Genomic DNA, 13,518 nt, shown 5'->3' on the forward strand with positions numbered 1-13,518 from the left:
CCTTTTCCGTGCAGCTGTTCCATTACTTAAACAAGGTGCAAAAGCTTTAGGTAAACAAGCTTTACATACAGGAATGCAAGTAGTTAGAGATGTTATTCAACAAAAACCCTTAAAATCATCTCTGCAATCTCGACTACGTGAAGCTGGTGAAAACTTGCAAGCAAAAGCAGAAAACAAAATTCAACAACTTCTTAGCGGATGGGGCAAAAAGAAGAGAATATCTCGCCGACGTCTTCGTAAACAAGCAAAACATCCTACTCACAAAAGAAAACAAGGAAACGTAAAATATGTATAAAGTTTGGGCCTCCTTTAAATCCGCCTCAGTTGAAAAAAAAAGCTTAGCAAGAACAACCGCGATATTTTTGATCCATAAAGGAGATGGCTTTTCTACATCCTAACAGTCATACATGCTGCGATTCGGCATTAGACCTAGAAAGTGTTCCTCCCACCGAAACAAGTATTGAAGATTCTACAATAGTTGAATACAGACCTGTATCAACTCTTAGAGACGATGGTCCAATTGAATTCTCTATTCCTGGTGATGGTGCAAATTATATTGATCCTGCCCATATTTACTTATATGTTTTGTGTAATATTACAAAAACAGATAATAGTAAACTCTCTGAAACAGCTGATACTGTAGCTCCCTTAAACAATTTTCTACATTCCATGTTCCAGGAAGTTGATGTTTCTTTAAATAACACACTAGTAACTGCTGCTGGAGGATTTTATCCTTATCGTGCTTATATAGAAACGCTTTTATATTACACTAAAGAAGCTAAATCGACACATATAACCAGTGCTCTATGGTATGAGGATACCCCTGGTAAATTTAATGACTGCAATGATAACAATAAAGGGTTTAAAAAGCGATTCTCATATGCTGCAGGAAGTGCTACGTTTGACATGTTTGGGAAGCTACACTCCGATATTATGTCTCAGGCAAGACTGCTAATCAACAAAGTTGGAGTACGTGTCAAATTACATCGAAGTAAAGATTCGTTTTGCTTAATGGCACCTGCTGACTCTTCCTGTAAAACACGTTTGCTTGATGTTATATTATTTGTTCGACATGTTACTGTTAGTGCAACAGTTGGTCTCTATCACAACCGAGTATTACAAAAATCTACATTAAAGTACCCCATTACAAGAGTTGAAACAAAAACTCATACTATACCTCAAATTGTGACATCATATAATCTCGACAACATCTTTATTGGAAAACTTCCAAAACGAGTGATCTTTGGATTTGTCTCCAATGATGCTTATAACGGTAAACTTGAACTAGACCCGTTTTATTTTGAAACTTTTAACGTTAATAAACTTCAACTCCTCGCAGGATCGAAAAGTATACCAATAACACCTTTAACTCCAAATTTTCAAAACAAGTTATATGTTCAATGCTACTATTCCCTCTTTTCTGGAACGGGAACTTTATACCAAGATACAGGAAATGCTATATCACGAGAGGACTACCTAAAAGGATATACTTTATATGCATTTAATCTTTCTCCTAACGTTAATCAAAATAACGGAAGTTGGGACTTGATTCATGAATCATCGCTCACTCTTAAAATTGGTTTCGCATCTGCTCTGACGTCATCTATCACGTGCATCATTTATGCTGAGTTTGATTCGCTCATACAAATTAATGAAAATAGAGACGTTCTTACGGACTACACACAATAGTCAGTCAGTCCTCAATTTACTGCAAAAGACTTGCTATAGCTCTGTTTACGGATTTCTTTCTCTCTTCCTATTGCGCAACAAATTTACTTTGATACAGTCTCGCGACGGGCGACATGGGCATGCGCCGCGAAACTGTAGACCCATGGTCGCCATAGAGGTGTATCCTCTAAATGTGATAACGCATCCGATATTGCATCCAAGTCCTTGAATTCTAGAGAGGCATGATGAAATCTTAAGTATATCACAACGCACGGTGGTTAAAATTTTGAACCGTGACGTAATTGGAATCAGAAGATCTTGCTAGATATATGTTAGATAGAAGTAGGTTAATGATAAGAACGTCGTATTTCATCTTAACGTAAATACAATAGTATTTAATGTGTGTTTATTACAAGATGACGTGGAAAAAATCATTCTTGAAACGAATTAAATATGACCAGGTAAATTAAATTGTTTATATATTGTGCGTAGCATTATTTACTTTTAACAACATTCGTACTATTTTCATATACATTAATTCATCATCACTTATTCTCATTAATAATAATAATAACTAATACTCTTTACATAAATAGTTCCATTGGACTTTACTTTCGAAGAACTACAATTCCTTTTACCGGTACATATTAATTCTAGTTCTTTAAATTCATGTTATCATGCATCAGCTGTTCCAGAAATGACGTACCAAACCATCTTACCTTACTTGTATACATCTAACAACATTAGAGACTTCCACTGGCTCTTCATTCTCATATGTTACTATAGTGTTAGAATAAATTTTCTTATTGTACATGTAATATGAATTTTTACTGAACCAACTAGTTGACACTTTTAATCACAAAATGGAAAATCATCGAAACAAGCAGCTTACTTGAAGTTATCATTAATTTTGAGAATTAAATGTAAATATAAAATGCTACATGAATTTGGTGTTTTGTCGTTATCCCGGATTATTAGAGAAAGGGGGACGGAGCCCCTAAACTTACTTTTACAGACACATAATCTGCTGGTATTTTCTCTCCGTCATGAAATTAACAGAATAATAATACACACACTTATTTCACAGGAAGTTCATATATAAAATCTATTAAAATATTATTTTTTCTTCTTCTATCAACATTGATTTCTGTTATGATCCAGACCATATTCCAAGTCCTCTTAACTCAGCTTCTGTAACTAGGTTGAGAACAAGGTATCTTCAAAAATTAACATGTACTTCATTAAATATTTCAGAATAATAAAAAGATTGTAATGCCCACACCGAAAGGAGCATTACAGACTACACACATAAAAAATGATTCGTCTTATTATTGACTTTGTCGGTTTCCGAGAGAGCGATGGAACTCTCATTCCTAAAGAATTCGCTGTGATTAATCCTGATTCAAACTGTATTCAGTCATGGATATTTAATGCACCATACGCTTGGAGTGAACTTGATCCATGTGCTCAAGATGAAAATATGTGGTATACCCGTAATATTCACGGTCTCTCGTGGGATGAAGGGGATGTGGATTACAACTTTCTCACTTCCATCATAAAGAAATATGTAAGTCATGCATCCATTGTGTTCACCTATGGCTCAGAAAAATCCAAATTTCTTTCTGATCTCACCACACGTAAAATTATAAATTTAGAAGATCACGGATGTCCGAAACCATCTTTGCTTACACATCTCCCTATTACATCTTGTATGCATACTTACCATAGCTTAGCAAAAATAAGTTGTGCTGTACGTCATGTGTATGCACTTTCACGATTTATAAAACATTTAGATTATATATCTTTATCAGTTTCTATTGATCCATCCACGAAATCTACTGACGAATGTGATTGTTCATCATTTACTAATACTAGTGCTGCTGCAAGTATTGCTACTAATAGTGATACACCTCAATACTTTACCAAGTGTTTTGTAGATAAATACTGTGTATAAATGGATAACTTTGAATTGCTACAATCTATTCTGCGTGATACGTTAATGGCATCTGAATGTGTTGGAAGCTTTGCCAACGATAATCTTCCTATGTTTGTGCATTTTCCTGCTGGTATCATAGTTAATAAAGACAATAGTGATGGACCAGGTTATCATTGGACTGCTATACATATTAGTGAGTGCGGTTTTGGTGTTTATTTTGATTCCCTTGGAAATCAACCAAGTGAAAATGTAAAGTGTTTTCTACAGAGAAATTGTATCTCATGGACTAAAAACACGTATGCTATTCAACATTCAAAATCATCATTATGTGGTTTATTTTGTATTTTATTTCTTTTTTATATGTCAAGACGATTTCCATTTTCTTTGTTTTTAAATTTGTTTTCAAATGTAAACTTGCAACAAAATGATCAAACATTGTTGAGAATAATTGCATTTTTAAATTTGTTACCACTCTCAAAATTAAACTATCTTCAAAACTTGTCATTATAAAGTTTATAAATATCACTTTCCTATGTATTGTATATATATATTGTAAATATAATTTTCTGTACAAATAAACCTTATTATAAACATTTAAAGAAAGTGTTTTAATTATCAATTATTTCATCACCTATTCAAATTTCAAAAAATAAAATGATCTTTTCTTATGATAATAATAATAATAATAATAATAATAATAATAATAATAATAATAATAATAATAATAAAAGATCATTTTATTTCTCTAAGGTTAAAAAAGGGTTATTTCAATCTTTGAAATAAAATGCATAAAATATATTTCAACTGTTTTATTAATGAAATATAATACATGTACAAACAATAAAGGTTTTCACTTACAATTCATCTAATACTTTTGAAACCATATTCTCCACACAAATACAATTCACTTCCCATTTTATCATTGTTCCATATGCATCATTATCATCATCGTTATCATTATCATTACGCGATTCTTCATTACACATATTCATTACAATTTTTCTCAACATACTTCTTACACGTTTATCGTCTTTCTTATACTGTACCACTTTATCGTCTTTCTTAGCTCTTGCTACACCTTTGCTCACAATATTCTCATAATGTTCTATCTACACACACAGTATCTACACACTTTTCCATTCTTACTATTCCTTCCCAAGTCCAATCCGTTAACACAATCAAAAAATTGTCCAAACTATCCTTAGGAGAAAAATAAATGGATTTCTTCCCAAATGATTTACCAAATTGAACAGCATACTCACTTAATCTTAGGATTGTCAACTCTTCCTCATATTTATCCTTACTCACACTTGTCAAATAATCACTAATTCGCTCCTTGTGATGCATCAAAAAATACCAATCATCCTTTGACAATGAAACACCATACACTCCATCTTCATTGGCTCTCATGATCCGCACTATTGCTTCAAAGTTCCTTTCAGGATCCAATCCAACTGTCAAATGTTTGAACGCTGACTTGCATAACATATACGATGTTTCACCAATATGTTGATGTTTCCTTTCACCCTTATTCTCCTCTTCTTGCAAACACAAATTATTCACTTCTTCTAAATCTTGTTCCTCTCTCTTGTTTTTCTGCTGCTTAAACTTCTTATTTTGCTGATCCTTCTGCTGCTGCTGCTCCTCAAACTTGCGCTTGATGGACTTCATCTTCAAATACTACAATTTATATCACGTTCACTGAAACAGCAATACTCTCGTATCCACGATGCTCTCTCCTGCACTGATACTCTCTTCACTTTTCCTCATGCCTTCCTGAATATATATATAGGTTTATATTATCTCCTACTTCCTTCTAGAACATGAGTCATCAATGATGATGTCACCCACAAGGTCATAGTCAGAACTGCATCTTCTCCAACACACCAGCTGATTACGTCATCCCTTCTCCATAGCCATGATCTACGATGACCCTTCTGGTATGTTCCATGACCTTTGACCCCTGCATCTTCTCCAGTACTTCTACTAAGTTCATATAACAAAGCCTCTATTATGACCAAGATTGAAGGATATATCGTTTCGTACGGGAACCCCTTCGCTCAAGGCAGCCGCCGGGGCGTCTTTTGTTGACTCCAGGTTATGTTCTAGAAAACCTCAGTTCAAAGCAACCATGCGAGGTTAGGTTGTGTTGAGGAATCCCCTTAGCTTCGTAGCAGCCTCCAGGGGAGTTATGATAGATATAGCTCCTTAGTCCAAAGCGACCTCCAGAGCCGAGGTGGGTTGGCGGTCAGTGGCCAACTGATGGCCTTGTTCCTCTGTGGTTCGTCTTTTATGAGTCCTCTTCGGGTGGTTCGTCTTTTTTCGGTTCCCTTCGTCTCCTTCCTGTTCGATGTACCGTCTGCTTGTTTATAAACGTTAGCACGTGTCGTTCATAAACATGTGCTCATGTTGTGATATGGGGATTCTTACAATATTTTATTATTGAAATATATTGTGTATCTTTAAACGTTGATATATGATCTTCATGATGTACCCTGGGATATCGATAACTGGAAGCTGAAAGGATTTTGATGAAAATTCGAGTTATCGAGTTTCTCGAATTATCAAGGTAGCCATTAAAAAATTCAAGATACAATGTTTCGCGTTCCTCATTAAAAGTGGCTATATAACCTCTATAACTTGAAGTATTATTGGTTCAACCTTTAGACCTCGAAGTTGTGGTAGTTCTTTAAATTAAATAGATGACTAGTAAAAATAAAAATACTGAACATATATTGTTTTGGAAGGAGGGAGCTTACATGTCTAGACATGAGTAAAATAATTAAAATACACAATGTTAGCAAGTGTAAGGACGAGTCTTCGCCCTTACTGTATATATTAATATTAAATTAATAGTGAGGTATAATTATGCTGTTTAAATGTTTATAAAGGTAAGTCTGGCCAGACGTATATATTCTTGGTATAATTAATAATTATATTCATATATATATATATATATATATATATATATATATATATATATATATATATATATATATATATATATATATATATATATATATATATACATGCTGATAGGATAAAACATTATTTTAATGCTTAAATTTGTAATTGTATATATGCTGAGTTGTGTTTTTCTTCTTGTTTTTTTCTAGTTTCTTAAAGTTATTCGTTCAAGTTTTTTTATATAGTTTTTCTAGCATGCAATGGAAAAATTCCAGAGGGTAAAGACGGTTGGACAAGATTTTCAAACGATTTTTTGCGGATTCTTTTTAGCGAAAATAAGAAACAACATAAAAAAGGGCATGTCCGCTCGAGGATATACTGTACTATAAGCGAAGGGAGCCATTGCATTGTGCGGGAGTTGGGAATGAGACTTGGCTGTTAGAAGCCTCCCGTCGTTGTCTTGGATATTGCCTCGCCTGGAATTTTTTTTTTTTTTAACTTTCCTATCTGTTAGGGATCGGTTTGAGTGATAACCGAATGACGGAGAATTAAGTTCTCTGTGGCCAAAGTGATGGCTGTAGATTTTCTTGTTTTTTTTAAAAAAAATAGGCTTTCTAGAGGGACTAACCTGAATGATGGTTAGAGCAAGGGAGAAATTCCTTGGGTCAGAGTGATGACCGTAGCTAGTATGAAAATTTAGTTCATATAGAAATAAGCTTGAGTGATAGCTTATCGGGATGAATGATTCCCGTAATCTTCTAGCTAGGAGAAAGTAGGATTTTGGGAAATTAAAAACACCTCTGAGGCAAGCTTCATTAAGGTACTTTTAGATTTTTTTTTTTTTTTTTTTTGCTAGGCCAGAGAAACCTAAATGATGGTTTTCTCTTTGAGATGAATAACCGTCTTTGGACTGAGTGATGTCCTTTGACACTTCTGGTTATTCTTGATATTTTTTTTTTTTTTTTTTAATTGACGGAAGGTTGGAGTCAGGCCTTCCTGATAGAATTAGGGTAGAACTGAGCTGTGAGGAGATGACTGATCAGTGAAGTCTGAATAGAGACTGATAGGATTTTGATTTGCCTTGAGCTTCAAACTTAAGAGACAGAGCTTCAATGCTAAAAAGCCCTGAAAGATTTTTTCGCTATTTGGAGAATTCATTTAATTAATTTTTTTTTTGATTTAATTACTGAATAAAGATTGCTCTTTACCCTGAATCTGGTTACAATTTTTATTTGAGAGATATTCACCTGAGTGGGTTGCAATTTTTTTTATTATTAATTATGTTAGTGTTCCTAATAGTTAATATCTCCTAGAGGAGCCTGAATGAGACGTTGAAAGAGACCAGCGATAGAAGTTAAAATTTAAAGGTTGGAAGGTAACACTACACAAGAATGACAGGACTTGCAACAATGAGAACTACGTAAAAGCATAGAGCTATAGCTTCGAGTTATCGATGTCATATCGAGGGAAATTCGACTTATAGAAGTAAACTTCGACTTGTAGAGATTCGCGGATACGAAAGTTTGCGTTACCGAAGTTTTTAAATGTGATTATGAAGTCCTTAAAAATTCGACTTATCGAGGTTGTAACTTTTAAACATTTCGACTTAGGGAGATTATTTGAACATTGAGTGTTTTGTGGACAGTACAAGGGAATGTGAAAAAATTCGAGTTATCACGTTCCAATTGTACAATCATTTTATCAATTTATATCTGCTATACTATGAATTCATGTAACACTAAAATAGTGTTTGGGATTTTTTGGGTGAACTAGTGTTACTCACGAATCTCGAGAAATCTCGTCTCGTCTCCAATATGAGACGAGAATTGTTAGGTGTTTTCTCTCGTGAGTAATATTAATGAAGAGTGCAATGAAGTTAAATTATAAATTTTACCCCAGTAAGGGTCGTTCACATATTACGTAACGCAAAATCTAACCCGTTCCTCCTTTGTTACGTAGCACTTTTTGATTTTTGTTTTTTCCACCAATTTTGCTTATTTTGAGGGTTATTACAATTAAAAACTATGTTAATGGTAGTACTTTTTATTACAAAATGCTTGAATTCTGAATATATTTGAAGTGTTTTCTTTTCAACAATTCAAAGTATTAGAAAATGGTAGTACCGTAACAATATTTTAACCTTATAAGGCTCTTTAATTAATCAGTGTTAATTCTTCGGGACTGCATATTGTCGTTTTCCCAAGGAGATCGCGCCCGTCCTTTTAGGTCACTGATGATCGGCAAGGAGTAAATATTGCCGGAAGGTGAAGGTGAAACAGGATCTAAAGGACTGATATTGACCTCTTTTTCCGGGACCCAGGATGCTTCGTGCATTTGAAGTTCGCCAGTGTTGACGATGCAAAGAAATTCTTTTCCTCGAACTAGCTGCACATGTGAAAGAGCAGGAACATACCGTTTGTGAACATGGTTTCAAGCATCTCCTTCGGACTTAGGATTTTAGTTTACCCCCTTTGAAATTATTTTTGTTCTATACATCAGTGCGAATAAACTCGATTTCACCACAAATATTCAAATCCAAAAATGAAAAAAAAAATCGACACGAGATGAATATCCAACGAATTACGTTTTTTAATGTATTATACTTTGCTCTGCAAATGGTGGATCGTTCCGTCGCCGAAAATGATTTCAGAAAAGAAAAAGAGTTTCTTCTGTTTTACATGCGAAACCCCTTAGAAAAATAGAGTGGATAATGATTCCAATAAAAAGTTTAAATAATATTCTCAGAAATAGCGATACGAGTGGGAACGTTGGGGCATTTTGAAGTGGTGGCTACAATCACTAACAACTAACTCCAGAAATGCGTGTGCCGTAAATGCAATGCTGCGATAGACACAAAATGGAGTTTTATTGTACATGTAGTGTTCGCTACCAGTCATACTAGTGTCATACTAGTAGCATCTTCGAATTCTTTGTGCAAGATCCAATTTATATAGACTATATGTTCACAACTTCCCAAAACAATAGTAACATTTATTTATTTATATAAAAAAGAAAAGAACTGAATAAAATTATTTGTTTAAAAGATTGCATATAAACCCGAGAATAAAAATAAAGATTGCAGCAAAAAAAAGTGCGTTACGTAACGAAGACGTAAACCCGCCCTAACCCCTTGTCCCACTTCGGATTTTTTCTAAAGCCGAATTGCCTCCCTCGTTTGGCGCCTTACGTAATATGTGAATGACCACCAAGACTCATGGTATTCATACATCACCAGTTTTTAGGTTTACAAATTAATTCCTTTTGTTACTGTTTTCTCGAAAATTACGCATAAGATTTTTACACTTATCCATATTATTTTTTCAGCTCAATTAAGATATATCGATCAGTGGCGGATCTAGAAGGTAATAGAAAACTGGGGGGGCGGCCAGAACCCAGACTATGATAGGTATATTATAAGTTTACTATAAACTTTCAAAAATATATAAATAATAGCTTCAATTATTTTTGTGACTGGGGGGGCTAGGCCCCTCCCGCCCCGGGCTAGATCCGCCAATGACATCGATTGGCATATATGTATCTATATCTCATCTTTGGGTTTCTGTTTGTTTTCCCTAAGCAGTAATAATATTGTAAAATTACATTCTTTGTGTAGGCTAATTGCTTATTACCTTTAATACGTGAAAACTTGCTTACTACCTTTATCGTCAATTTCCGATAATAATAGTATTTACCCTTCATATTGGCATACTTTGAACACTCGTGTAAAAATATGAGACAACACGTTCAAAACTGAACTTTGCATGCATGTGTCATGACATGTGAAGAATTATATATTATAACACTAACAAGGTCTTCTCACACACACGTAAACATACATATATGCAGAAAAAAAAGACATCTGCTTTCAAAGAAACTAGTACATTGTATGCATATGGTGTCGAAAATTATATTTGTTTTTGTTATGAAGTGTATAAATCGTTCTGATATTTCGTGTCTTAAAAATGACATGAGGCTCCTTGTCTTGACTATATTTCGGAAATAGCTTAGGGCATTTTTTTTGTTCTTTTTCAGAAGTCAAAATATGATTTTTATAAAGAATAAAAAGTAAATAATAGGAAGGTGTTATTAGCAAAACAAAGTCTATCCTGTTAATGATCATGAAATGCTTTCAAAAAACAAGATTTTCAGTCTGTTATGACTTTGAGTTGGCGACGCACGGTTCTGTGCTTGTGTGTGTCAGGGAGCGGGTTGAAGAGGGCGGGACAAAAGTATATTTTTCGTAAAAACGACACGCCATTCGTATATAACAAACACAGCCGTGTTCGGTTGATTTTTACTTCAATTTTTGACACCTGGCAAGCGATAAATTACCCTCTAGTTAACTGATGAGTAAAAAAAAAAAAAAAAAAAAAATTGCGATGAAACAATGATTTCTTTTTTTTTTTTTATCTCTCAAGGCTGTACGAAATACAAACAACAATTACAGAAGACTGTTATTTAAACTTACCTCCCACCCCCTGCGTGTTGCCATCTTGTTACCCCATTAACTGCAAGTAACAAAAAAGAGAAAAAAAATACCCAATCTGTTAGCTCCAATAAAATAAATGAGCACGACTGTCTATTGTTTGATAATTCAGACAATATACTTAACTTAAAAAGAAACATGTGAAATTTCACGTTACAAACACATTTCTGTTAGGCTATTCCTATTTAACGAATTGCCTATCGTCTATTTGAATTAGGACATATAAATACTGTATAATAAAAGAAGGAGCAATAAATTGTTCAGTACAGTTTGTCATGCGAGCGGCATTACTTTGAAGTTTTCTCGTTATCAAATGATTTGCCTCCAGATATTATGCATATTACATTTCAGCAACTTTTTTTTTTCTTCTTGCTCCGAAGTCTTACTATACAAAAAGAATGGGGCTTATTTCTTCGACATAACGCCAAGACTTAAGTAGATATTAATGGTGTAACATATTTTACCACAGAGAGATGATGGCTATCAGGTTTTGTTATGTATGTGCTTTGGATGTGTGTGTAATGATAATAATCATAAACGAACAGTGAGCAGATGGTCTATTATTTCATTTAAACAAACATGCACTAATAAAATGAGATACGTTCATTTTCAAAAGAACTTCCATTTGATCGACGTAGTCAATTTTCACCCAATGTTATTATAGTCTGAGGTGACCACCTAATGTCCCTCAAGGAAATCGCAATCTTACGGTTATTGCAGGCAATAGTATACACACAGCAGTTCTTCCTAAGTAGAAAAATATCCACAGGACATAAATGAAAATGAAATGAAATCTTTGAGTTTTACGTCCCACGGTTATGCCGGTTAGGCTAAAGGAGACGGTGATGATGAGAGATGAGTGAAATGGTGGAATGAAGAAAGTGGGAGGAAACGGGAGTACCCCGAGAAAACCCACGAGCACGGTGTTTGTCCACCACAAAGTTCACTTGGCGGGGGCTGGGATCGAACCCGGGACCTCTAACACCAGAGGTGAACGCTCTACCACTGAGCCACCGCGCCCCCCATCCACAGGACATGTTAACAATGCACTATGCTTGTATGCCTGAATGATTATACTTGTAATATTGGTAATGTTGGTGGGACGTTGTACTTGGCAAAGCTGATGTGTCTCTTTCTGTAAAGAGAACTCCTTCGTGGCTAAGCGGTTAGCATACGCGCCTTTGGCGTGGGAGACCCGGGTGCAATTCCCGACGGGAGCTCATGTGGTTCGGATTCCACGTTAATCAGTAGGTCCACGTCTCATATAGCCTCGCTGCTGAACGGGACGCTAAACTAAAATCAACTCAACTCAACTCTTTCTGTAAAGACGAATGCAAAAATGGCTACCACTAAAAGGGACTTTTAATATATATATATATATATATATATATATATATATATATATATATATATATATATATATATATATATATTCCAATGGTGTATCTAATCCGGAGAAGGGGAGCCTAAGGCCCCAGCTCTTTGAGTGCCAAAAGTAATTTAAGCTTGAAGCTATTATTTACATATTTTTGAAAGTTTATAGTAAACTTATGATATACGTATCATAGTCTGCCTCTCCCAGTTTTTACCTTATAGATTCGCCTCTTATATCTACCTTAAAAGTAATATATATATATATATATATATATATATATATATATATATATATATATATATATATATATATATATATATATATATATATATACGGATAAAAAGGAGGCATATGATAACCCTGGACCTTGAAATTTTATTCCTACAATTATATGTACCACTAGCGTTATTTTTTTAAAAGCTTGGCCTCCAGCCTTGTCCGTATAGGCGAACTAGGCATTGCCTAGGCCGCAAGTTTTAGAGGCAGAGCGGAATTGTTTTTTAATTTATGGGGTTTTTAAGGTTAATAGATCCAACACTAGGGCTGCTGGACAGTTCAGTTTTTGACCTTGTCCAGTGGCCGGTACGGCCGTAAGATTTTCATTTAAAGCGACATCAGGTGAGAGAAACTAAAAACAAATTTGTTTTCTCTCCGCCTGCCGTATGTGGATGAAAGAGCCAAAAATACTCGATAAAATGAAGAGTGGTGTAGGGACTAATGAGGTATGTTTTGCCAAAGCTTTGTTTAGAGGGGTGTAATTTAACAATATAGCGAGTGGTGTCAATATCAGTGTGGAATGTAGTTACGTGTATGGCACAAAAGGGTAGGATTTCCTACGAGATATGTCGTAACATTTTTTATTCAGGTAAATCCTAAGATATTTCTTAGGACTTATCTCATAGTGTATAGCAGGCCTTACTTCCAGTTGGCACAACAGAAAAATATATCCTAACGCCTGCATTCCTATTCTATTTCGTCTGGTTTGCATAATGACTTCAAAACTTCAACACAAATCGATCCAAAGAAACATTACGAAATATATCTTTCTATTTCTCTACTTCTTCCAAATTTGTACCAAATGAACTGTTACGTTTCTTTAAAAAGCCTCATTGTGATATTGTTGCACCTCGACAATGCATAAGCATC

General features: G+C 34.6%; 1 protein-coding gene across 1 annotated transcript; it reads left to right on the forward strand.

The window, feature by feature from the left end:
* Window positions 1-378: 378 nt before the first annotated feature.
* Window positions 379-1,689, forward strand: LOC145682301 (uncharacterized protein F54H12.2-like). Its single transcript, XM_081753879.1, has one exon. It carries the CDS (start codon window positions 379-381, stop codon window positions 1,687-1,689), a length of 1,311 nt encoding a protein of 436 aa, XP_081610005.1.
* Window positions 1,690-13,518: the final 11,829 nt, after the last annotated feature.

The sequence above is a fragment of the Thermobia domestica genome, chromosome 1 (assembly GCF_964235325.1).
Source record: "Thermobia domestica chromosome 1, izTheDome1.hap1.1, whole genome shotgun sequence".
Classification (NCBI taxonomy): Eukaryota; Metazoa; Arthropoda; class Insecta; order Zygentoma; family Lepismatidae; genus Thermobia; species Thermobia domestica.